The sequence below is a fragment of the Protomyctophum bolini genome (genome assembly GCF_963924005.1).
Source record: "Protomyctophum bolini genome assembly, chromosome: 14".
Lineage (NCBI taxonomy): Eukaryota > Metazoa > Chordata > Actinopteri > Myctophiformes > Myctophidae > Protomyctophum > Protomyctophum bolini.
In genome coordinates, this window is record NC_137875.1 from 17,936,447 (window position 1) to 17,964,083 (window position 27,637).

At 41.4% G+C, this 27,637-nt stretch overlaps 2 protein-coding genes across 2 annotated transcripts in view; one reads left to right on the plus strand and one right to left on the minus strand.

The window, feature by feature from the left end:
* The window catches only part of LOC308328779 (cytochrome P450 2J2-like), a gene marked incomplete at both ends in the record, with an annotated part of 55,357 nt that extends 33,786 nt beyond the window's left edge, over window positions 1-21,571 (plus strand). Inside the window, 3 exons of the mRNA XM_080782890.1 lie at window positions 18,379-18,554; window positions 20,782-20,970; window positions 21,548-21,571. Of these exons, the coding sequence (XP_080639016.1) occupies window positions 18,379-18,554; window positions 20,782-20,970; window positions 21,548-21,571 (389 nt within the window). The remainder of the gene's footprint in view (window positions 1-18,378; window positions 18,555-20,781; window positions 20,971-21,547) is intronic.
* dact2 (dishevelled-binding antagonist of beta-catenin 2) overlaps window positions 1-27,637 on the minus strand; it is a 249,936-nt gene that overhangs the window by 119,726 nt on the left and 102,573 nt on the right. The window lies entirely within an intron of this gene.

The window sequence follows — 27,637 nt, forward strand, 5'->3', positions numbered from 1 at the left end:
AGTCATTTTAATGTTGCTGTATAGAGTCCCACTTCCACTGATTCAGGGTATAGCAAATCTACAAGCTTACAACATGTCGTAGATCCACTATTTTCAGTGAGGAAATTTGGTGTAGTAGAGTAAAAAATCACACCCGTGTGAAGTGAGGGGCGCTCTTATCATCTTACAACATCGAGGACAAAACAAACACAGACAAAACAAACTAAACTCAGTTCATTGTTAATGTTTGTGTTAGTGACAAAACAAACATTAAACTCAGTTTGTTTTATAATTAGCCTATAGAGGGTTTAAGCGGTTAATTGACTGATATGAAAGATAATGACTTCTCCAGTCATTATCTGTGCATAATCTGTGTACCACCTTTCCATCTGTCAAGAAAAAGCTGGGAGTTTTGCTTTTACAATGATGTTCAACATGTGAAATGTACAGTACACAATGAACCACACACAGTGCATTGTTGATGAGCGGGTGTACAAACAGTGAATACATACAATAAAGCATCATGACTAAGCTGAGTATAACTGAAAACTCGACATATGGGACCATCCAGAGAGCCTAAATTGCTTTAGCATTCTGCACCAGTGACAGGAACAGCAGGTGCATAGCTGGTTCTATATAAACTGGAAAGTGATCTGGGCTCTGGCTCAGGCCATGCATGTCTAATACCCAATAACCAGGAATGAAAAAGATGGAATGGAAGATGCTACACGCAGAATATTTTGAACAGTACCAGAGCCCATTAGAGCTTTATATGTGGAGGCCCTTTTGAGGACAAATTAAAATGTCTTTCTCTGCATATTAAGCGATAAAGAAAATCCCTAATATTTTTTGATTCATTATGAAACGATCTCCATTTAATTTAATACAAGGCAATTTCGTGAAGGTATTTCTCTCACTATTTCTGAGTTAGATGTACAGTTAGTTACATGCTCAGAGGCGATCACCACATTCGGTATTCAGTATCTACTAGTGTGAATCCAAAATGTACAGCTCTCCCATGTGTTATCTCATTTATTCAGTAGCCTACTATTTTCTTGGTACAAGGCCAATATCAGGGATTCTGCGCTGGCTGTATCCTTGCACTGCATCCACACTACTATTAAAAATCAAGGTCTTTATACCGATATCTAAGGTATATGGATGGATCACTCTCCAGTATACCGCCTTTATACTGTACTGTACCTCCGTCCTCAGACATATGCAGTAAAAGATATCTGACATATGCAAAGTTGACTTTTCATGGCATGGGTCTGTAGGCATGGGTCCGTACTAAAGTTATTCACATGAACATACTGTAGGACTAAAGTCCTGAACTTTAGTGCTTTACTCACAGTAGTCAGTCTTTTGTCTGTCCTGGGCTAATCTCTCACACCTCTGGACTGATTAGGCTGGCATTTATTGAAATATTTAACATAATTGTATAGTGGAAGTGAAAGGCTGTCAAATTAAGCTGAAGCCTATAGCCCAAATGCGAGTGCGGAATCACCTTTGCGCAGTAGGGACTGTTGCCATCGGGTAGATGGTAGAGCAACACATTGTACATGTTACAATGACAATAAATATCCATTCTATTCTACATTGCAATTTTCATTCACAACCCCTAGTATGCGCATTCATATACTGTAGCCTGAGTGTAAGTTAGGTCATTCAACAATCATTACCCATGGCATTGGAACTGGAATGAAAAAGACACGGTTTGATTTGATATTGGCAGGTTTGCATTACACAGCCTCATTTTCAAATGGCACAAGGTATTTGACCTTTTCCTGATCTATGCTGTCAGACAGTGACCTTTCTGTGCTGGATAACAGTGTTATGTGTTCTACCCTTTAAACAAGACACAGCCTTCAAAACACACAATTATTCATCTACACTGTACGTGTGGAATGGACAAAATTACCAGCTGTAATTAATTGGCACTTACACCAGCACCTTATCCATGTGTCTAGCTTAATCACACGGTCTGGTTTTAAAGTTGAGCTGTTTAACTTCAATGTTCAAGGTTGAGTAATCACAGAAGAATTTTTTTCGGAGACAAATGCATGTCCAATCCAATGGCACTTGGTGCAGGCAGTGACTGCATTACTTGTCTCATCTTCAGTGGATGAAAGAAAATTCAATTCAAACGCCCCCATAAAGTCTGTTAATGTTTTTTCAAGACACTTTCACACCTCTTTTCTAGTGGAGAATCTCTGTGAATCAATAAACTTCTGTTCTACTTCTTAGGTCCCCGGGGCGAAAGCTGTAGAAATTCGAGGCTGTAGAATGGTCACGTCCCCCCCCGTCCCCCTGGTGGGTCAAGGTGAGTCCGAGAGCTTGACGGCTTGTTCACTCTGCAGATGTCACCCGGTCATTATCCCGAAGTAGCCATCTGCCAGTTGGTCCTACCGGGCTCGGCCACTCAGCCTACTGGGCCCAGTGTGACTGACACTGTCCATGCTGCTTACTCGTCCATTCTGACCCGCTCCTCCACTGGGGTCCAGTGTCCAAAAAGTTTAGGTTTTGGTCAGGGGAGGGGGGGGGGGGACACACACGGATACAAAAAGGGAATCTTTTGAAGGCTCTGCCCCAACTTAAACTGGGATAAATTAACGATGCATCTACTGCATGCACTTCCCTCGCGGCTGACTACTTGGCTTTTCACCCTCGGTGCTACTGGGATGTGAGAGGTATGCTGCCAAAATACACTTCAGCCTCCCCAATCAACACAGTGAATTCAGTGGCCAGTGGTCATACAGTCCCTAAAAAGAACTCCACTTAACTTTGAGGTAATTCATGCATTACTAAAAATGCAGTTTTTCTCAGGGCAGGGAATTCCCTTTTTAAATTAGAACCCTACTTTTGGTCATGCCTAATCATCAAGGTGCTGTATATTTCCACGACTTCTGAATCAAAGTTGTGATTTTGACTTGCTTGGATTTGAGGTTAATCTCCCTGGCTCATTTGAATGGCATTTAATTTCTCTAGTGAGGAAAGCAATCTTTTCCGCTATCATTGAGAAATGAATTAGATTCTCCCAGGTGAATTTGATCATTTCTGGTATGCATCATGCAGAAACACACGTACAGTATAGTACACTGTACTCAGTACACACACTGACACATCCGTGTTGAATTTATTATGTGTATAATGAATGTGGCTGATGCAAACCTACTTTAGGGGCGGCATTGCATGGCTGGGGAGGTAGCAGGGTGGCCGTCTGGGAACCTACCAGTTCCCAGTTTGATTCTCCTCTTGGCTTCATGTTGAAGTGTCCTTGGGAAAGACACTGAACCGTTAACTGCTCTGTGTGTGTGTGTGTGTGTGTGTGTGTGTGTGTGTGTGTCACAGTAATGCAGATTGTAAAGCGCTGTGGACCATTTACCTTTTATAGATACACAATATACTGTACAGTGTACACTGTGAGTAGATACATTATAGCCCGTTGCTGTCAACTTGATGCAATTGCTACACTTCACAGCTTACACTGGATAATATAGTGAGTAATGGTATAATTATACAACTCAGCAGTTTGGTGTTAGTGATACTTTGTGTTAAAAACAGCGCCCCTACTGGTACTAATAGTCATATACTTGTGCTCATGGCCACATAGGTACACACGGACATTGCTGTTCCTTGGAGTGGTTGCACCACTCAAAAACATTCTGATTCATTTCTGTAGCGTCTGTTCAGTAGCAATGCTGTCTCTGTCTCTCCAATTTTTGTAAATTCTTGTCTTCCACTGGTGAACAGAATATCAGGACAAGGACAGCGATCATGGAGTCCGACTTATGGAGGTTTGAAAATCCTCCTTTCAACTGCTTAGCACTGAATATATTTGCAATCCCATAGTTGGAACGGTGGATTGTTGCTAATGCTATAGGAACCGGACCAATGTTAAAAACTTCTGTAGGCCTCAAACATTATATAGAGTATACGTTGGGGTACGTACCGGTATATATATATACACGGACCTGGGATATAACGCCACCTAGCGTCAGCGTCCGTATATACAGTATACGTACCTGGGGAAGAACGTATAGGCATAGACATTAGACAGCGCCTCTCTTAACCTCCCACCTCTCCTCACAGACTGCAGAGTCTAGAATATGATTTGTTTTTGTGAGTAAAATTAAAGATGAAAACTAAAGTAAGTTTCATCATAGAAATGTTCAACTTGCGAACAATTGGGATTTAAGCCTAATTCAATTGGGCACAAATTGACAGGTTCACTATGCTACTGGGCTTTAAGAGTTTATAGGAGAGTGTAGATATCTTTAAACCTAACCCATATGAGCTATAACCTATAAACCTTGTCAAGTCTATATGTCCACGAGCCTTTCAAGTTTTCAACATTTGAAGTATTTCAAGATTTACAGGCCACAAGCTGGCAATAATTGGCAAATATATACCTGTCTGCCGCCCCAAACAGCACTCACGCACGCACATTCAGAAAGGCAACATGAAAAGATGTGCATCTTTTCATGTTGCCTTTCTGAATTTGATATTTTGCACCTGACCTAACGGGTCTGCTTTGAACCTGGGACCTGACGTAATGTGTCAGTCATGAATAAGTAAAGTACTGTGCCAAATTTCACATTACATTATTTTGTAGTGGTTGAATTTCCTGCCAGCAACTTCGATGGGAGAATTACGGTTGTGTCATGTGAGGACTGTCCTATGACCCCTGGCAGCAAGACCATACCAGCTGGTATCTCAGCAGCCTTGACAGAGGGCCTGCTGAGTGGATACTTTTAGCTCACATATATGAATCATCCATCTTTACACTAGCATGTGCTCCATGTACTGTACACAGTACAACGCAGCACTGACATTAAGTTCATCACATGATACATTAACCTAGCAACCACATACTCACACTTTTAGGGACCATGTCCGCCGTGAGGATATTACACGCCCCCAAATAATTGTCAAAACATTAATATTGTAATGATAATATAACATTAATATATATATATATATATATATATATATATATATATATATATATATATATATATAAATCCCCTTTGGGCGCGCGATATTGATCCAAGCCGGAACACAATTAATTGATTTGATCATTAAAATATACATAATCTTAACACTTGTTGGTGTGGTCAGGTGGGTGGGCGGCGCCAGCACTTTGGAGATGTTTTCAGTGGGCCCTGATCCACTAAAGGTTGAGAACCAGTGCCTTATTAACTTCACAAAGAACTATGGAAAGTTATGTTGTGGATTTGGCCACTGGCTGGAGCTTGGCTGCTTCATTACCCAAGGAAAATAATGTAAGAAGCAAATTGAGAAAAGTGAACATTGATGTTTTAATTATTTGAGTCTGAAAAGGTTTGATACAAATGACGAAGGTCTGCTGTCAACACTTTTATTTTTACCAACACAACTGGCCCATTTTACCAATGGCTTTTTACAATTTCATGTAATGACGATTAGATGAAAGACAAGAGAGCATTTTGAAGTGGATGTTGTTGACCAGCGTGGTTCACCTTCTCTGGATGTTGTGTAACTTGTCTATACTGTATGTCTGGGACCGGCACGTATGGACTGAGCAAGGTTCTGTAGGTTCTGGCTAGCTGACACTATTCCTATAATTTATCAGAATAGGCATATTGGTGCTGTCAGACATTAGTCTTTACTCTTAAACCACACTCGGGAAGATTCATCTTTGTCAGACATGTTTGTCTCACACTATATTTTAAAGAAGGACTGCCGTGATTTTTGTATTTTTTCCTGTTTTTAATATGTTTGAGGTGACAGTAATTCATTAGACCCCTTGGTGTGGTTATGTGCAATGATGCCTTCCCTTTGTATTTAGGGTTTCTTCCTGGAGGCTGAAACTCACAGTCAAATGTGCCAATGAAAAATAAAACAGTGATATAGTGACATCACAATTATATCATACAACAGATGTGGGTGCGGCTTGAGTTCAGGTGGATCACCACCCATACCTCCCACCAGGCAACCCAGGCATACTTAATTAACTGGTTGGTTGGCGTGTCCAGTGTCCACATAAAAACGACATTTTAACACATACTTTTTTGAAGACATTCTTCCTCCTCATGCCTTCTTCTATGCATGAGGAGTCGAAGCTGCTTCTTTTCACCTGACGGGGGAATTTCCCTGGTTGGACGTAGCGCGTGGAAGGAACACGTTATTCCAACCAGTTCCCTCCCCTCCATCAGGCACCCTGGCTGGCCAAAGGTGAGGTAGTTTTAGAGACCAGGATTATTGCATGTTTTTGTGAGCACTCCATCTTTAAGTAGGCCTGTTATGGGTGTGTGTGTTGTATTGGATCAGTTCGATAACTAGCCTGACTGACAGACTTGATCATATTAACCCAGTCTTTACACCTTTTTAAAGATGCATCACACTTAATCTGTAATCAGCATGTACACCTTTTAATGTGAACTGGTGCAGGTGTGTACATTAATGTATGTGTACCCAGTAAAGACCCAAGGTTATGAAGTGAACTACTGTACAGGGTGGCTGCAGTGACCAATAACTTTAATGTGTTCATAATGACCGGCTGCTGAGAATACAGAGCAAATTTAGAAAACATGACAAGGGGGGCAGGAAGTGGGAAAAATACAAAAAACTCTTAATTTATTATTATTATTATTTTTTATCTATCCCTCAACTTTACTTAGCTGTGAAATCACAAACAAAGAAAACACAACTGGCCTAAGTGCAACCACAACAGAAAGATGAGGACATGGCAATTTATTAAAGCCTAGTGAAGGTGACCTTTTGATGGATGTGGGCTGTCAGAGACGAATCGCTGCATATCGAGCTTTGTGAATGTTCTTGCACCGTATTGTGAACACGCTGATAAAGCTCCGATTATTCTACAGACTCATCTCTGTGTTAGACTACTTTCTTTTTTACAATTTTGTCAAAGAAGCAAACCGTAAAATAGCCTCTTTATCCCGCTGAGGCACTTTTGGGGTCTTACCGTACGTTTAAAGAAAAGTGTCCTCCCAGAACAGAGGTCATGTACTCCTATGATCACAGATGTGTCCATCCATAGACAATATTTGTCCTCAAAGCTGGAAACCAAAGAGTCAAGTCTGCAGTTTGTTATGGCCTCATGAGACACCTGCTGCCTCATAGACAATGAATGGGTTACGGGGGACAGTGGCGTGTCCAGACTTTTTGACTGTGGAGGCCCCATTGAAACACGCACATATATGCACTGACGTGCACATGCACTACTACCAATAGCCTATAGACCAATTATTTGTTTACAAACATTGAGACTGGTCTCAATGACTGTTTCATGTAATCAATTCCCAACAGTTCTCCAAACCTATTGTTTTGGGGAACGCTGGTTTCAGTTCATTCAACATCCTCTTGTGTGTTGGCTAGTGCACGGGCGCACCCTTCATCCACCCATCCATCTTCAACCGCTTATCCGTAGTCTGGTCGCGGGGGCAACAGCTCCATCGGAGCACTCCAGACTTCCCTCTCCAGAGCAACATTATCCCGAGAGCTTCCAAGGCCAGTGAGTCGAAGTGTTAACTCCAAATGCACCTTGGTCTGCCCCGGGACCTCCCTATAGGGAGATGCCCAAGAGGCATCCTAACCAGATGCCCAAACCACCTTAGCTGGCTCCTTTCCATGCGAAGAAGCAGCGACTTATTCAGTTGTCGTTTTACATGATCATGGTGAAAAGATGAGTTTTTAAAAACGTATCATGGTTAAAAGATACTAACATAAGTTGACAAATGAATTCATGAAGTATATAAAAAAAAATATTGGGTGATGTACGACGACAAGAGAACCCCTCACTTCACACGAGTGTGTTTTTCTTTAGCAAAACACACTTTTTGACTACTACTCCGGCACATTAGGTCTACTCTAATAAGCGTATTCAAGATGTATCTATCAGAGTCGAAGTGTCCTTGAGCAAGACACTGAACTAACTAACTGCTCCCGATGAGCAGGTTGGTGGTGCCCTGCATGGTTTCCTCCGCCGTCTGTGTATGAATGGGTGAATGTGAAGTACATTGTAATGTAAAGTGCTTTGGAGGAAGGCGCTATATGAATGCAGTCCATTTACCATTATAGCCCTGGGCAGGCAAACCCGGCCAGTATGGCGGGGATCCGCGCTCCCGTTTATATTGAATTTGTTCTGACATTAAAATAATAAATCTTTGAACAGCTGGCAGTATAAATTTCACCAGCAGCACGCTCAGTATTCCCATCAAATCCCTTTCCCTCTATGAGGAATTCTCTCTCACATATTGCAAATAGGCCTATGTCAAAACCAAACGTACTCTGACATGATTATCTGTGTATCCAGCTTTCAAGAAATATTGGAAACTTCATAAAGCCTTTCTGGGGTTTGGGACAATGGGAGTTGAAAAGGAGGAGCAATTTGTGATGAAACCTTGTATGTCCAAAGCCGTTACTTTTCAGGAAATGGGGTGGGGGGAATTAAAAGACTTCAGTGCACTGTGCAAGGAATAAATGCATTCGCCATGTATCCGAAGGAAGTCTGATCCAATCACTTTTAGATTTCTCCAGTTTAATCCTGAGTTTAAGTTTTGTAGTGTTCAAGTAGTAGGCCTACAGTACCTGTGTTCCAATGGATCCAATGTAAATATTATTTACTCACACTCACATATTTCATTGGTTAAATATTTCTAAACCCCACATATAGCCTTTTTTTTTTAAAGGCTCACAACATCGCTGTGCTACACGTTGCGAGCTTGTTGATCGGCTAGTGTTGCTGCTTTTATGCAACACTCTAAAACTAAAAAACGATAAAAGTTGAAATGTGGTGATGCAAGATTTCTGCCCGACAGCAATGGTTTGGTAATCAGTGTTTATATGGTTCACTGCTGTTTTATGATTATAGTTTTGTGACTCATGAAAGATTATTTATCATGACTCCCTGCAACAGTCAATACCATTTAGAATCCTCAAGCGTGGAAAGCAGTGATGGTTGGGACAAATATGCACATCAGTATGCAGCACATACCTAATACTAACAAAACACAGGACAGGGGAAGGTGTCTAAGTTAATACTACCCTGAGGGGGGAAGTGTCTATTTTCATTAATGTGGGTCACCAGAGTGACGTTTATCTTGCTCTTTTCCCCTTTTTACCTCCAAATAAAGATAATGGTAATTACACTCAAAGTGATTAATTATCATGTCACTAAGATGTTCCAGAAGTTACATTTCACTATTATTAAACCACCTATCTGTATCTGTGAAATAATGTTTCACAGATACAGATACTACAACCAAGTATAGGAACTGTAGTATTTGATGCTAGCTTACCTTGACTACAAACTCCTCAGTTGAACCAAATCAAATTAGTTTTTGGAGACCTACAGTATCGATGGTTTCAATTTCAGGAAAAATGTGGATGATTTCAATATAAAGTCACTACTGTACGTGTTGTTTGGTTAAACGTATGCCATTTAACTTAATTGTAACCATGCACTGCAGCAGCAGAGTGAGTACTCTTCTCTGCCATTATACAGGAATCCAGTACAATCCTCTGCACGCACAGTGCATTCTCTCATCACATCTAGCAGCCCACACTATACTGCCAACACTACAACACTGCTGTGGCTCGCTCGCCGTGCACCTTTGGCCTTGATGAAAGCAAGGTTCTTGGCGTTCTGGTGAAGTACTCTACCAAGCAAGAGCTTTGGGAATGAGACGGATTATGAAACTCATGCCAACATATCTCATCGGCCACCTGGTGGAAGGGACTTTGGGGATGTGATGCGCTTTCTCCTGTTGCATCCATCATCCTCCAGGTGACCAGATCCCACCAACATATTAGATCAACAGATACCTCCTATAGTGAAACTGGTCCCTATTAGGGGGCATCAACACACGCAACGGGCTGCTGAACAAAATTGTAGAGTCAAACTCTAGTTGTCATTGCCAACCGGGCACAATATTATTATGAATGACACAAAGTCTTGCTCAACAGGCTTGGATGGTGAACTGAATAAATCATGCATTTAACACCCCCCCGGGGTTATTTAATCCATTAAATTATAGTGCCCAGTCGATTCATAGCAACGGAGCACTTTTACCGACGGACCGGACGCTGTTCCGGATGTGTCTGTAGCAGCTAGATGTAGCCAAACCACTCTCGATGCGAGCTAAGAATAAATCTAAATAAGGGAAGATTTTCGAAAATATCCAGATCTGTGGATCTGTGTAGTCATGCGAAACAGAGCTTTTGAGAAACGATGATGTCACCGCTTATTAGCGCATATCATTTTTATTTCAAATATTCAACCGTCCCTTACATAACTAATTAATTTGAACTTCAGGCAAATCATCAAAAGGGATTAAATGAAGAGAAACCATGACATGAAAGTAAACAGCTCTGTAGTACCACAATTGATAATTTGAATTATCTTTAATCTCTCATAAATCGCAGTTTTTCATGTGTTTATGAAGTGTCAGACCTTCATTAGACCCCTTGGTGTGGTTATGTGCAATGATGTCTTCCCTTTGTATTTAGGATTTCTTTCTGGAGGCTGAAACCGTGACAGTCAAAACAGTGATATAGTGACATCACAATATCATCCCCTCCCCTAACCCCTCCCCCTTTATCATACAACCACAGCTGTGGGTGCTGCTTTAGTTCAGGTGGATCACCACCCACCAATCAAAGTTGGAATTGATTGTCTCCTAGGGTAGTTTAACCCTGGGGTGGGTAGCTTATATGCACCGTCTCCCAAAAACACTATGGTGCATGCAGCCAGCTGGAGACAAATATTATTGATTTATTCATTCACTTGAGATTAATGTGCTGTGATTCAATAAATAAACCGCTGGCTCAAGGATGACCTACATCATTTCAGTGCTCTTCAGATCTTTTATCTTTTCTCTCGCAGAAACTTGCAGAAATGGAACGTGTAGCAAGTGAACTATCTAAACAGAATCTATAGCATTAAAGTCTCCGCTGGGAGATTCTATAACGACTCAATGATTTTGATGGCAGGTCCTAGCTGTCGTTTAGACTAGTGGTTCCCTTATGGTTCCCTTACGGTTTTCACATTAAAATGTATAACTTATACATTTTAATAGCCATAACAAAATCCGTTATTTCGGTTCTCCTCGAAAGATCTCAGAAGTCTACAGCTCATTCAGAATGCAGCTGCTAGAGTTCTAATAAGAACTAAGAAAGCTGAACACATGCCAATATAACAGATCTCTGCACTGGCTGCACTGGGAATAGAATTTTAAAACACGGCTGCTGCTCATCTTTAAATCACTTATTTAGGGCCAAAACCAAAACACACCTGTGACTTTGCTTTTACATTATGAACCCTCATTATCCTGGAACAAGGGCCTTTCAAACGGGAAGCGAGGAACGCACACGTTGTTGCCTGGATCAACGACAGGTCTGCTCAAGAGGGGCGCGACAACGCAAGCGTAAAAGAAAATATAAACAGAATCCAGGTCTGGTAAATCACAGGTGTGTGCATGAAAAACGCAGGAATCGTATCGTGAGTTGAGTTAATCGTTACATGCCTATTCAAGCCAGATTTTCTTTGGAAAAAGCATGCCTCATAGGCTCAATGGGTACAACTACAGTGTGTAAATAATTTTACTATTGGTGAGTTTATTACTGTAGTTTGTTCAACAAGTTAGATTGGAGTCTCCTTGTCTGTGTTGATGAGGTGTTAGTCTCTGTATTCCAATGTACTGGTTCTGAAATGGCAAATATTTGCCTCATGTTAGGCCAGCAAATATTTGCCTCCTTTTGGGCCATCAAGACAGAAGTACAGTACAACATTCCATCAAATGAGCAAGCCAAGGAGTGAGAGATTGTAAGAGTTTTGCCATTTTAAAACTCTAGCATCAGTGGTAGCGACTGACGTCTGCCTGGCAAAAATACACAGACTACAGCTGTGACTGGTTGACGACAGCAGGAGTCAATCTGCTTTTGGCAAGCCAAGGAATGAGAGCTAAAAAAAAAGGGGTGCCATTTGTATGCTCAAGCATTAGTGATAGCAAACAGAACGTCTGATGTGCCAAAAAGTCTATATGAGTCTTGGGGATAATTTATACTCCCTCACATTGGCCATGCAGCCACTCGACGAACATCAGTTATTTTTGTGGAGCAACAGAGTATAAATTCACCTTCACAGAGATAGGAGTTGTTGGGGAAATTCAGTTGCAATGCTGCATAAACATTCTGGAAGGATGAGAGGAGCACCTGCATCCATCTTGCTTGCTTCACCATGGTGGAGAGGTAATAGGCAAGGCAAGTTTATTTGTATAGCACATTTCAACAAAGCATTTCAAAGTACTTACACAAAGCATTAAGACAGTGCTGTTAGCCTTGATACCCAGGCTTTCATTTAAAGGACATTTAATAGCCTAGTTTAGAAGTTAATAAAATAAAATTACAGCACTGGATACATTTTTAAAAGGGGTCAGTAAATTCAATGGCAAACATAAACGTCCTCAGCTTCCACTCAAAATAATTGAGAGTTGTAGCAGACCTGCGGTTTTCATGGAGTTTGTCCCAGATATGTGATGCATCTCCACATTATGGGTTCAGAAAGTAAACCTTCCCAGATGACCTGAGTGGTTTGGATGGTTCATAATGTAGCATAAGATCAGAATTGTACTTAAGCCATAAACCATTCGGTTCACAACAGTAGCATTTTGGAAGTGATTTTTCTTTTTTTTTTACAGACCGGGAGCCAATGTAAATGGGGTTCTGTAGTGATTTGATCCACTTTCATGGTAATAGCAGACTAAGCCAGAGGTTTTCAAGGCTCCTTTATTCCAAAGCCCTATTTCCATTGCAAAACATCCACATATACAGTAGACCTGTTCCTACTCCCATATTAAAACATTCACATCCAGTACATACCAATTCCCAGTCCCATTCCAAACATTCACATACATACTATGCCCAGCCAGTCTCATACCAAAACATCCACATACTGTACTACAGAGAGCAAGGGAAATATTGCATTATCATATTATCTCAATTGAAGGTCAGGCCACGGGGCAGAGCATTTGGGCTATTAATTCTCACATGTCGCAGAAAGCTGCAGGATGTGCATGCACCCTTGGCTGCAGTCTCTAAAATATCCATCCCAACATTCATAAAGGATGTTCTGAAGTGGGCGCCTGGTGACTCAGCTAACTATACTACACGGACCACAAGCTCCTTATGAGCTGCAAGGACCCGAGTCCGTTATGCAAGCGCTCTATCCATTCGGCTATATCTCAACTGTGGTCACCATCACAGAATCTCTTTGTCGAAAATAGACTAGTATCTACAAGGGCAAAAATCATCACGTTGCGACGTGTTGTGAGCTTGTAGATTTGTCAAAGGTTCACCCCCACAATTAGGAGGCGAGGAAGTAATTAAAAAAAGAAAGCTTCTGAAGGCATGCAGTCAAGTTTTATGCTGTGGGAGCCTCACTATTCTACTCTTTTCAGCGGGCCATGAGGTCTTTTTCTTTAACCACATAACTATTCTTAGTTTAGTTAAACTGACCTGAACTGAAAAATAGCTGATCTTGTAGATCTGCTATTTTTGGCAAATGTTTCCCCTCAGAATAGGCATGCTGGGGTTCAAGTGGTGTGTGGGGAATCTCTCTCTCTCTCTCTCTCTCTCTCTCTCTCTCTCGTGTGTGTGTGTGTGTGTGTGTGTGTGTGTGTGTGTGTGTGTGTGTGTGTGTGTGTGTGTGTGTGTGTGTGTGTGTGTGTGTGTGTGTGTGTGTGTGTGTGTGTGTGTGTGTGTGTGTGTGTGTGTGTGTGTGTGTGTGTGTGTGTGTGTGTGTGTGTGTGTGTGTGTGTGTGTGTGTGTGTGTGTGTGTGATATAGTATAAAACCACTTCCCCATAACCCCAGTTGGAGCTGAGAATGACAGGGATCCTTCTAAATACACACGCAGCAACAGATGTACTTGTGGTTGTACAGCTGCCAGGGGAATGCGCCTGTCACCTAGACTAGTCGCAATCCAGCATGACATTTCTTCTAAAAGATTGCCCCCGAGTCAACATGTCATGTTTGCTTACACATGAATAATCCATCAGTCCTTATGTGTGTTTACTATGTCAGTGGGAGCAGATCCAGCTGTTGTGTTCTATAGCATGACTACTGCCTGTATGCAAATTAACGCAAGACCAATTTATTGCACATCCAGTCTTCCACTTGTACATAAAGCGGTGGTGGAAAGTACCGGTAATCACTGGAAGTACTATACTTATAAGTATGGTTTTGCGGTTTTGAAAATAATTAAGACTTTAACTCGTTTTAGTATTCATTATAATTAGATTTTGTATCAATGAAGAAAGTAAAGCAATCCTTTTCTCACAATCGCAACCTTCTACATACCGGTATGTATCAAATGCTGCAACCATGGCTAGAGAGGGCCAGCATGCAGAACTGGCACAGTGTATTCTGTATGGCTAGAGAGGGCCAGCATCATTATTGTTTATAACGTAGGATGAGGTCGGATGCAAAATGATCGTGTCCATGGATTATTGTTTTACCGTGATATATTTTTTCACGTGGATTATTATTACTGTACATGCTGAGTACAGTAGTGTATCCCGTGGACGCAGAGGTTGTTGGTGTATTGCGTCCCATAACTATAAACTGCGTTTTGGGACGCAAAGCGCAGACAATTTAAATCTCTGGGCCAACAGTAGGGGTGTGTGTTTGTGTGTGCGTGCGTGCGCGTCATGCAGGGACCCAGGGTTGCAGGGTAATGGTGTGTGCCTACTCGAGTGCCACGCTGCATAAACTTAGGACCTCCCTGTCAGATCCAGACTCAGTGCCCAGGGCAATGCATAGAGGGCGGTAGGGGGTGGGTGGTGGCGTGATCGCTATGCAGGGAACAAACTGCACATCTCAAATGGTTCTCTGTTACCCATGGGGGGCACTGGTTTGCAGGAGAAACTTTTGCAACATTTCCGTGCTTTCCATGGAGTGCAAAGTATGCAATCATTATTATTATTATTACTTGCGCAAGTAATAATTTCGCCCGGTCCGTATGCACCGTCCCAGCCAACCCGCCACTTTTGATGCGTATGCGTAACAGCAAATTTGTCATCATTGAGAGCTAGTCATACATATAATATATATATAATCTGTAAAATAAAATGGCAAATTGTGCTTGATTTGCTGGGGCCAGAGTACATGGTGTGTATATGTATGACTAGCTCTCAATGATGACGTAAGAAATATGGTCATTTATGTAATCTGGTCCCAGCAAATCAGGCACAAATTTGCTGTTTTATTTGCATACGCATCAAAAGTGGCGGGTTGGCTGGGACGGATTTTGTCGCAAAGTAACCACAGTATACCGCTAATCAATTTACAAATTATATATCTATAGTATATGTATGACTAGCTCTCAATGATGACGTAAGAAATATGGTCATTTATGTAATCTGGTCCCAGCAAATCAGGCACAAATTTTCTGTTTTATTTGCATACGCATCAAAAGTGGCGGGTTGGCTGGGACGGTTTTTGGCGCAAAGTAACCACAGTATACCGCTAATCAACTTACAAATGACATATATAGTATATTTATAATTAGTTCTCAATGATGACGGAAGAAATATGTGGATTAAAGGACCCAATGCCAGAGTGTAATTGGTTTTCGATGGTGACGTAATGAAGATATGTTTTAGTGTTGGGAGGATTAAAGGTAATGCTCCTGTGTATACATGTATGTAATCTGGCACCACTGCCGTATCAGGCACAATTTGCAGGGACGGTGCAAACGCATCAAAAGTGACAGTTTATAACGGTCTAAAGTACTTGCGCGCTCTGCTTGCGCACTAGTTGGCCATTTATGGCCTACTAGTGTGCAACAAGCAAGTATGTACTCGACAGAGTGCAGTTCTAGTTATTATTATTATTTGTTTTACTAATGCTGTATACGGTACAATATAAAGATGATAGCAAAATCTTTTATGCTCCTGTAGCAGGTATACATACCATAGTTAGGAAACTACACTGGCATATCAAAAACATAAGGAATAACAATACAAAAACTGTGGTGGAGTAACTAGTAACTAAGTACTTTACTTAAGTACAATTTTGAGGTATTTGTCCTTTAGTTTAGTATTTCCAATTTCCAATAGTACTCCAATACATCTCAGAGGCAAATATAGTACTTTTACTCCACTACAATTATTTGACAACTTTAGTTACTAGTTACTTTGTAAATTGATTATTATTACAAAACATACAGTAACCACTTCAGCCGTATATATATATGCCTACATTTCGGCTCTTTTTCATATACATTTGAAAGCTTGAAATAGGACATTCTGCATAGTGAGTACTTTTTACCTTTGGTACTTTACGTATACCATTTGATGCCAAATAGTACTTTTACTAATACTTTTATTCAAATACATTTTGAATTCCGGACTTTTACTTGTAAAGGGTGTATAGTTCTTTGCAGTATTGATACCTTTACAGTAAAACAATTGATTGATGGCTGGCACAGTGTATTCTATGGCTAGAGAAGGCCAGCATGCAGAACTGGCACAGTGTATTCTCTATGGCTAGAGAGGGCCAGCATGCAGAACTGGCACAGTGTATAGAGCGCCGCAGTCCCTCCCCCTTTCAGAAAAACTAGTGGCCCAGGAAATGAAAACCCAATGCATTCTCCCATCGACACTTTATTTAATTTATTTAAAGACGGTTACGCCGCGGACAAAGCCAACTCGGATCGTGACAAATCATGACAATGAACACAATGTTTTGGGCCGATCAAATCATTAGGGGAGGGACTGCGGCGCTCTATTCTGTATGGCTAGAGAGGGCCAGCATGCAGAACTGGCACAGTGTATTCTGTATGGCTAGAGAGGGCCAGCATGCAGAACTGGCACAGTGTATTCTGTATGGCTAGAGAGGGCCAGCATGCAGAACTGGCACAGTGTATTCTGTATGGCTAGAGAGGGCCAGCATGCAGAACTGGCACAGTGTATTCTGTATGGCTAGAGAGGGCCAGCATGCAGAACTGGCACAGTGTATTCTGTATGGCTAGAGAGGGCCAGCATGCAGAACTGGCACAGTGTATTCTGTATGGCTAGAGAGGGCCAGCATGCAGAACTGGCACAGTGTATTCTGTATGGCTAGAGAGGGCCAGCATGCAGAACTGGCACAGTGTATTCTGTATGGCTAGAGAGGGCCAGCATGCAGAACTGGCACAGTGTATTCTGTATGGCTAGAGAGGGCCAGCATGCAGAACTGGCACAGTGTATTCTGTATGGCTAGAGAGGGCCAGCATGCAGAACTGGCACAGTGTATTCTGTATGGCTAGAGAGGGCCAGCATGCAGAACTGGCGGTGTCCACAGAGCCTCTCCTCGCAGCATCAGCAGAATCAATGGACTGAGCCCACTTCCAACATGGAGCATCTGGCCAGTCAGTCACACTACATCAGAATGATCAATGGCCAGGCTCAGGGAACCACAAAACTGACCTGTATCAAGGAAGATTATCAATCAAGAAATTGGAGTTAAATATTTCTCTCTCTCTCTGACTGTCTGACACTCTGGATTAGAAATTGTTGAAGACTTTGTTGGAAATCACTCTCTCACTGCTTTGGTTGAAATCCTATCCTTCAAAAAGCACACTGTTGAATGAACTTGATTTGTAATGGGGCTGTTTATCACGTTGTCAGGGACTAGACGCTGACTGGACAGAGATTGAAGAATCCCAAACATTACCTAGAGTACAACCATAATAGCTCACCTGAATGAGCAGTACTTTTTGAAGCCTAGGTTTTTGATAATACCCTTGTGATAAAGTCTTTTAGGAGGTAGTTTAGAGGGAATGTTATTTGTAAAAAATTAAATGAAAGCCATTCCACAAATGTACCGGGATTTGATCCCTGGTGTTAAGCAAGAGACCACCAAACCTATAATGCTCTTCCAAGAGGGAATCACAGCTTGGCAGTGGTGTAACGTAGTACCTCTCATCTGTAAGGGTCTGTGGCACATTTTAACTCGTATTGATAGAACTCTCTTTGACCTAGGCCAGGGGTAGGCAACCTGCGGCTCTAGAGCCACATGTGGCTCTTATAGGCCCTCTCCCGTGGCTCCCAGTTGCTATGGAAAAGAAGTATGAAAAGTAATAAGAAGTTTTCTTTTTCTTTTCTTTTTTTTATTTTTTACATTTAATCATAATTTATTATTGAATTTGTAGGAGGCATAAAGTTATTCTTTCACCACCAATGCTGCTGGCTTACTGGTACAGTATACTTGTTATGGTATGCTTTGAGAAATTAGCAAACAATAAAATGTAATATTGAAAGACAAACATTATTTTGTGGCTCCAAATAGAATTGAAATACGTTATTGGGCCAAAAATGGCTCTTCTGATAATAATGGTTGCCTACCCCTGACCCAGGAGGACCCAGGAGGACCCAGGAGAACCCAGGAGAACCCAGGAGGACCCAGGAGGACGCTGGAGGACCCAGTAGAACCCAGGAGGATCCAGGAGAACCCAGGAGGACGCTGGAGGACCCAGGAGAACCCAGGAGGACCCAGGAGAACCCAGGAGGACCAAGGAGGACGCTGGAGGACGCTGGAGGACCCAGGAGGACCCAGGGGGACCCAGGAGGACCCAGGGGGACCCAGGGGGACCCAGGAGGACCCAGGGGGACCCAGGGGGACCCAGGAGGACCCAGGAGAACCCAGGAGGACCCAGGGGGACCCAGGGGGACCCAGGAGGACCCAGGGGGACCCAGGGGGACCCAGGAGGACCCAGGGGGACCCAGGAGGACCCAGGGGGACCCAGGAGGACCCAGGAGGACCCAGGGGGACCCAGGAGGACCCAGGATGACCCAGGAGGAGGTAGAGACCGTGCCCCCCCCCCCCACACTGCCATCGACACCCGGAGCTTCAGGCAGAAGACGGCTCAAGGTACGGTCCGTACGGAACCTTTTTTTCATGGGTCTGTGTATTTGATTTAAATTTGAATTTTAAAATCTTAATTGTGTTTAAAACCACACCAATGAAAATCAGGAATTAAGTTTTAATTAACCATTTTTGAATTGCATTTAGAATAGAAAACGGAAAGTTTTCTTTTCGAATTTCATCTATCAAATATCAAACGGATGCCTGAAGAAGGCCTTTGACCGAAACGTTGCCTTTAAATAAAGTTCGTATTGCCAGTGCAGACGGTGTGCTGGTCTTTGTGCACTTTGTGTGCATTGTTCTGAATACATTAAGCCCTGTCTATACGCACCCCCGCCTCAGAGCATATATACGTAGGTCTGCATGAGACGTTGTACCTTACCTTACCGTCTATCAAAAATAAAATTCAAATTCAAATGGCCGAAAAATCCACAGACCTTACATTGCTGCTGCTTGCGTTGTGTGTGCTGTTTGTATAATTCATTACTAATGTGATTGAAGCAGTCTGTTGTGGTGTGTCAGTGAATCAGCAGTCTGTTGTGTCAGTGAATCAGCAGTGTGTTGTGGTGTGTCAGTGAATCAGCAGTCTGTTGTGGTGTAAGTAAGTAGTTAGTTAGTTAGTTACTTTATTGACACAAATGTATAAAACATTGGGTCCAAACAATAATAAAAAACCCATGAATCAAAAACTTAAAAAAGGTACAATACAATAAAATATACAATACACAATACAGAAACCCTTTACAACAGGAGCTTTCTATTGCTCCACAAGTGACAGGCAGGCATGTAGCATATGCAAAGTCTCTCTGTTAGTGCCCACAAAGAGTGAGCTCAAATCAATACCCTCATGTCCATATTTCTCTCTGATATCTTGTGTGAGGGGACACACCAGTATGTGCTGTTCGTTTTGTATACTAGTCTCACATTGGCAAAACCGCTGTTCAGGTGGTATGCGGCTCCATCTTCCCATTTCCACACGCAGTCTATGAGCGGACAACCGAAACCGTGTAAAGGTTATCCTCAAATAGTCCTCAATGTAAGGTGTACTGCTGGTGCTGGTATAGAGTGGGTGAACAGATAGATCTGGGTTGATGGCTTGGTATGTCTTATATCTTGTTCCCTCTTTGGATTGTAATTTATAGAGATACATGTTACAAAGTGCTGTACAACAGGTAAAACAATCATGTTAAAACAAGGGCACGAAACAAACAGTAGAAGGTAAAACATTAAAATGCAACAAATCAAGCAAAAAAATTATATCATAAAATGTATTATTGAATTTGTAGGAGGCATAAAGTTATTCTTTCACCACCAATGCTGCTGGCTTACTGGTACAGTATACTTGTTATGATATGCTTTGAGAAATTAGCAAACAATAAAATGTAATATTGAAAGACAAACATTATTTTGTGGCTCCAAATAGAATTGAAATACGTTATTGGGCCAAAAATGGCTCTTCTGATAATAATGGTTGCCTACCTCTGACCTAGGCTCTTCCGGTCGTCCCACAATAAAGTGTCTCCACTCTCCCATTTAACGAGAGCGAGAGAGAGAGTCGATAGACCACCTTCAACCTCTGCAGAGGTTCTAGTTATGTTCAGATTGTAATTTATTTTGTATTCATTCAATTATGAAGTTCCCGATTGCAAATGTATATGAATCTGGATTCACTGTAGCCATACCGTGCAATGGAAATTATATGCAGCAGTGCAAGCTTGATATCAAAAGACCACTGATTGCTGTCAGATCCTTGAACAGATATAAATCAAATCACATATTTTTCTCTAGCCAAAGGGGATCCAGGAAATGTGAAATAGACTGAAACCCTGACTTGTAATCAGGAAGAGCTATCATAGATGTATTTATTGAGTCTGACTTTTTCTTTACACGACAGCCAGGCTCTTGTAGACTAGTATCTAGAGCTGATTGCAGCAGACTCAGGCCAGGTGGGGTGATTGAGTACGGGATGCAGGTGTCCAAAGAATATGCCACCGTAGAGCCCTCTGGTGGCACTGACGAGCACAGATGTGGCACGCTGATTTCACCCAACATCACAGAGGCGAAGGGGAGCAAGACGTCACAAGTACGGCCTTTACTGGTGAAAGTGCAGGACGCACTGGGGCGTGCTAGCCAAGACTATCGTAGACGCGAAAGTAAAAGTCAGACTCGATAAAATGCATCTACTGTATGGTAGTCAACTCTGCATGCCTGATCAACAAGTCTGAAGCACGAAGCGACGATCAATCACATATCCACTGAATCAGAGTAGATCATAGAACGAGCCTGGGAGCAGCAATGGAACTTGTGTAACTTTAATTGTCCTTGACATGGAATGTTGTAATGTTTTGCTTTCGTTCACTTTTAACACAAGACGAGTTACAGCACAGTCAACGTGGCATCTGCTATTTTAAGAAGTGCTCAACAAAACACACGCGCACACACACACACACACACACACACACACACACACACAGACACACACACACACACACACACACACACACACACACACACACACACACACACACACAATAATATATAATTTACATTTCCATAAAAGTGAAATGCCTACCTGCTACTGCCTCTCTGTCTGGACATCCAAATATACCCAACCTCTGCATTGCCCTCAGTGTTCCTGAGGTTGATCTTAACGTGTAAAGAAGGCCGATGTGGAGAGCATGTAGGATGAGAGCTTCCTGAGCTGCACTAGCCACATAAATTAGGCAGCAGCACAGAGTTATCCCCCAGGACTGCTGTCAGTTGGCATCTTAACACTCTGGAGCCTAATGAGAAACAATGGTGCACCTTATGCAACACGCACAGTAAACAAGTCCTCTCTGTTCATTTAACTCTCAGAGTGTACTCGGCGAAATGGATTAATTCTCTGTTAATTTAACTCTGAGAGAGTGGATGTAACCAAATGGACGGCTCTCGGAGTTGGACGTGACTCTGGGAAATTAGGAATGAATGGATACATGAACACTCAGGACTTTACTGTAGAGACTAAAGCATATTTAACCCTGTAAAACCCGGATTAATTTCTACTTGCAAAAAAGAGATTTCAACCTTATTACTACTTTTTACTACTAGGACTTATCAGAGGACATGATCTAAAAACAAAATGTTATGCACATTTATAATAATTATTAAAATAATAATAATAAGAATTTAATAATTTACATTTGGGGTCTATCTTTCACAATAATAAATAAAACAAAAAAACATATATTACAGTTATTTTAATTACTTTTATCAGGGTTAAAGGTCATAGGTTAACACTTTTAAGATATTTTTTATTTGTGTGAATTTCAGCCTCTGTGGGGGGTATGTATATGAAAATATCATGACCAATGGCATTGCAATGAACATCAATGATGACATTTAGGTGAAAAAAGAACATTAAAAAAACGAATTAATTAAAATATGTTATTGTATTGTTACAGGGTTAAAACACACAGTAAAGTGGTAGTATGCCATAATCTATTGCTTTAAATGCAGTAATCATGTCTTAAGAAAAGGTTTCGTTGTTACTCATCAGACGTGCTAGAGGCTGCGCTATAGACAGCTACTCCACTGTCGTTTATTATAAGTAATGTCAGTAATGCAAGATACAAAGGAATAGAGGAACAGCTGTTTTTGCAAATCACTTTTCTTACCCCAGGACTACTAAATAATTGCAGGTCTTTTTCAAAGGCTAAAGCCCAAACTGCACCAATGATTCGCCAATCGCCACGCAACTCCATCAACATGCAACTAGGTGTGGTTGACCTTAAAACGGTTTTGTTGCAAGGAGTTGCGACAAGTCGCAAGGAGTTGCGACTGGTGTGGTTTGGAACCCTTCACCACTTTTCAACCTATCTTCATATAATTGGTCTTTACTAATGTTCATGATAAAATACCATAATTATTTTCTACTCAGTCTGTCTCATATAGGAGGGCTGTGGGCAGTTCAGAAACCCGTCCACCAGTGACATCATTACGCAGATTTTTTTTAAACAAGATGTTTTACATTTTTATATCTAGATTTGGAGAACCATGGCTTTCATTATCGCATTGCAACATTTTAGGAATTAGCTTGGATTCCCCATTGATGATGTCACTGGTGGACGGTTTTCTGAACTCCCCACAGCTCTCCTATATGAGACACATGAAACAATTGGTGGCATTTTATCATGAACATTAGTGAGGACCAATTATATGAAGATAGGTTGACAAGTGGTGAAGTGGTCCTTTAAGAGGGAACCTTTAAAAGTGGAGTTTTTTACGTGAGAGATAGGAAACGGTAATGTGTAAACACATTGTAGGTTAACTTAATACTGTGTATCATCCAAAGTATAAGGCTCTGTGTACAGACAACAGTAATCCCACGCCGATCAACAAATAATATAGAAGTGTGGAACAGGAGTACTGAGACACTTCCTTCTCTCCCCGCCTCTGAGAGCAAATTAAATAGATCAAACAGAACTAATGAAATCTCTCCAAGTACACAAAGCCTTTGCAAACAGCTGAGCGATAGCAGAGACAATAACGGATCAAGAATAATGTAGTTTGAGCAGAGAGCTGGCGTTGATAGAATTAGCATAAACTTAAAACTCACTGATTGTGGTGTTCACAAAGGTATACTCAATCTGGTTTTGCGCTTTATTATTTGTCACGAGTCGGGCTCAAGCACTGGAACAGAAACGGCTGCTGTTTTCAGCTTCACATTAGTGGAGCTGTGACATGTAATGCTTAAGTAGTAATTTATACTAGCTTGTATATCGGTTATTGTTACTTAGCAATACTGTTACAGTTACTGAAGAATAAATCAGGCTTTAGGTGTCTCTGTTTAAAATTGTATTATGTCAAGGCACCATGAATGATAAGAGATGACCACAGATTTCTTAAGGTAGTTAAGCAGGTTTCCACCATATGTGCCATATCATATTTGACATATCCTTGCTTATATGATGTCGTCATTTCACACATAATTTCAGTTTTATTTGTTCACGTATACCTTTATTTACTAATACATTACATCAATATGCACTTTGTGACACTGTTTATTTTTTATGCACACTGGTAACCTTTTTTAAGTCTTTAAAGTTGGTGACAGAGCACTGGAGCTAATGGCAAAGAGCAGCTTTTGCGAAGTGATAGTTGCTGGAGTGTGCAGTGTGCAAACACTAAGGCTACACTACATGTGCAACCATGTGGAATAAAGACATGCCAGGAGAACTAAACATTACGTGTTATCACCAAATTCTCACACTGATGCTGCTCTATAATATTACATATTACATAAACAAGAAGTCTAAAAGCTCAGCTAGCAGCCTGTTCACCAAAATCAGCAGGGATCACCCTAGATTGTAAGATATCTTGTGTAAAAAGTTAATAATATGCTATTTACAGTATGCCTGAGGTGAGCATTAAATGTGTGTTCACTCAAAACTTTGGATTTATCAAAGGATCTTGAATCTGCTTGGCAAGTTTCATTGCATTCTGTCCATTTATTTTGAGATATCTTATGTGAAAGTGGAAATTTTTTGGGACCTAATTTAGTTACATGAATGCTTAATTATTAAAATCTTAATTATATTAAGGGGAAATATTTATATTTCCAAAAATGTCAAAACCCACGTCAAAACTGTTCCTGTGTGGGGAGGAAGGGGAGAATGTTTAGGCCTGCCACAAAGATTAAAAATTATATTATACTTAATATACTATATATCTGATTGACTGATTTTTACCACTTAAATGGTGTAAAAGATCAGTTTCTCCAGATAGGGTAAATTGCCGATCACAGATATGGGTAAATTGCCGATCAGAGTGAATATCGGCCGGTACGGCCAAGGGGCCAGCTAGGCACTCCAATGTTGAAGCGCTGGGCTGGGCTAGTGGTAAGAGGAAGGACTGCAGGCGGATCCGTGGATTCTTGACGAGGAAACGTGCAACCGAGCGCTCAATGTTAAAGCCCAGTTGCACTTCCGCATTTGGACACGAAAATTTGGTGTCCAAATGCTGAATCAGCAAAAAAATGCGGAAATAGACCTTCCGGGTGCTTCAAAACGCCACTGAGCAACTTTCACTGACATGAATAGCAGAGGGGGCGGAGCTTCGCGCCAGTTCAGTCTCTATCCTTTTAATACTCTATGGGTACGGCCAATCACTGATGGCCCATTATTGGAGCATCTCTCTACTATCCAGAGTTTGATGAGGTCAGTGTCATGATCTTCATATAGGCTATGGAGACCCTAACCCTAACCTCAGTCTTAACCGCACACGTAGGTCGGACTAACGGGAGGTCTGCCTTATGGGCAGTCCTAAGCCTATGGTGGTGCAACTTTAACCACATGTCATGCAGCGATATTGCTGTACAAGCTCACAATGAGAATGTATAAGAGAATAAAGATCACATTTTTGGACAGAGTCATTGTGAGTTCACTTGTTCAACTATTGAACTATATGATCAGTTCTCAGCCTGTTCAGTAGGCTTGACGTTGACGTGCCAACGAAGAAGCTTAGAAGTCATATCCGTCATAGAGAAAGCTTGACAAACATCAGTAGCCAACTAGAAGTTGCGTCATAGCCCGTGAGCCGGTGAGACCTGATATGCTGAACCGTCATGTTGTGAACACCTTTGATCAGGCTGCTGCGTCCCTGACAAGTCATACGTAGGAGTGGACATTGAGGCAAAGCAGCCCTTTGAAGATCTCCATCATCTGCTACTGATAAGGTTATTATGTTGTTGCTCGATCTCTCCCTTCAAGACCATAATGCAATGTGACAGAATGAGACTGCTGCTCTCAAAGAGAGACGTAGGGGGTATGAAGATGTCGTTAGTTTTTTTTGCATTTAGGGGAAGAATTGAATCATGTTGCTCTCAGATGGAGATCATGGCTGGCCAGGCATTGACATCAGTCATCTACGTACGTATACAGTATGATGCCAAATTTGGTTTCACGTAAAATATTTACGCACGCACGCGCGCACGCACGCACGCACACACACACACACACACACACACACACACACACACACACACACACACACACACACACACACACACACACACACACACACACACACACACACACACACACACACACACACACCGTCATATAGACTGCTAGACTCAATGCAGAACCATGCCATAAACGTTCCTTTGCTGCTACAATGAGATGTAGTCGGTGGGTAATTCTTAAGCCTGATCATCGTATAGTCAATTTGTAGACTTGTAGGCATTTATTTTCATACTCTAATAATTTTTTGTTCACCATCAGTTGATGATTAAAAACCATATGCGTTAACTAGCTAGTGTTTAAGTTTTTTGCAGAACAGTTCTTAGATTTGGATTTTGGATGGTAAAATCACTTCAGTGACCATGGGGTCGTGTTGGTCAATCTTCGGCAACTGATTGATAAGTTTCTGTACATTTTATTTTACACAAATGTTATATAAATTTAATTTGTATTTTGATTTAAATATGATATTTCTTCTGTTGGACACAATGAATGAACCTCATTTGGTGAACATGAAGCAGAATCCAACAGATCATTCCCAACTGCTTGCTGTCAGTCATTTTTGACAGTAGGCCTACTATCTAATACTACTGTAAATGTTAACAGTGGTTGGTGACTTGGTCTTCTGGGTGTTTATTGAGTTTTGTCCACACCTTCATGTAGTTTCCATGATTTCAAACCAACAGATCTTCCTTTAATCTCTTTTAACCACTTGAACTGCAGTGTCCCTTTTCTGGGCACGTACATTCAGCGAAAATAGTCGATTTACCAGCTCACAACCTGTTGCGACGAGTGGTGAGGTTATAGATCGGCTAGTTTTTGTGTGTGAAATGTAGGGTAACTGCCTTAATTTTACCTTCACGTCCTGTCTTCATGTTTTTGGCTCCTCAGTCTGTTTTTAGGTGACACACATGTATTACCAAGCCAAACTTTTTCTGGGTGCTTTGACCTATACTAGAAGCGCCTGCATCCTGCAAGGAGAATTTCTCAATGTATAGGAAGTACATGGAACATGTACCATGGAAGAGGTAGTACATAATAATCTCTTTTGACACCAGTTTCTGCAAAACATGGGTAATGATGAGACAGGTCTGTATGTTTATTGATTTAGAGATGGTCAGCAGACAGTCATGAAATGCCAAACATTAGAAAAAGACAGACAATATGCCAGAGAGGGCAGTTTGGCAGCAGAAGGTCACTAATCCATCATGTGCTTGTTAAACAATTGGAATGAAATCAAAGAACAGTAGAACTAGAATTGATCGGCTGAAACCCTGACTCAGTGCTTCCATGGGAATTAACTAAGCTTGCTGGCTTTTAAATCGCTTCCCAAATGTTTTAGATGCATACTGTACCTTTTATTTATCCTGCAGGGAAAATTCAGTCAGGAGTGGCATACAGAGTTGGAGATAGACTGATAAAAATAGTGAAAATAATAATAACTAGAATTGCACTCTGTTGAGTGCCTACTTGCTTGTTGCACACAAGTATGCCTACTAGTGCACAAGCAGAGCGCGCAAGTACTGTCGACCGCTACAAACTGTCAAATCTCAGCTTCTCTGTGAAAGAACGTTTGAAATATTGAATTATTAGGTTTAGGCTAGCTATTTGCTACGTACCTAGTTTTTGGAGGTAAAAAAGTAGTATTAAGTATGGTAAGAGGGCTTTCGATGGTGAAGTATATGTCGATCAGTGTCGGGTGGATTAAAGGAAATGCCTCTATGTATATTTATATGTCATTTGTAAGTT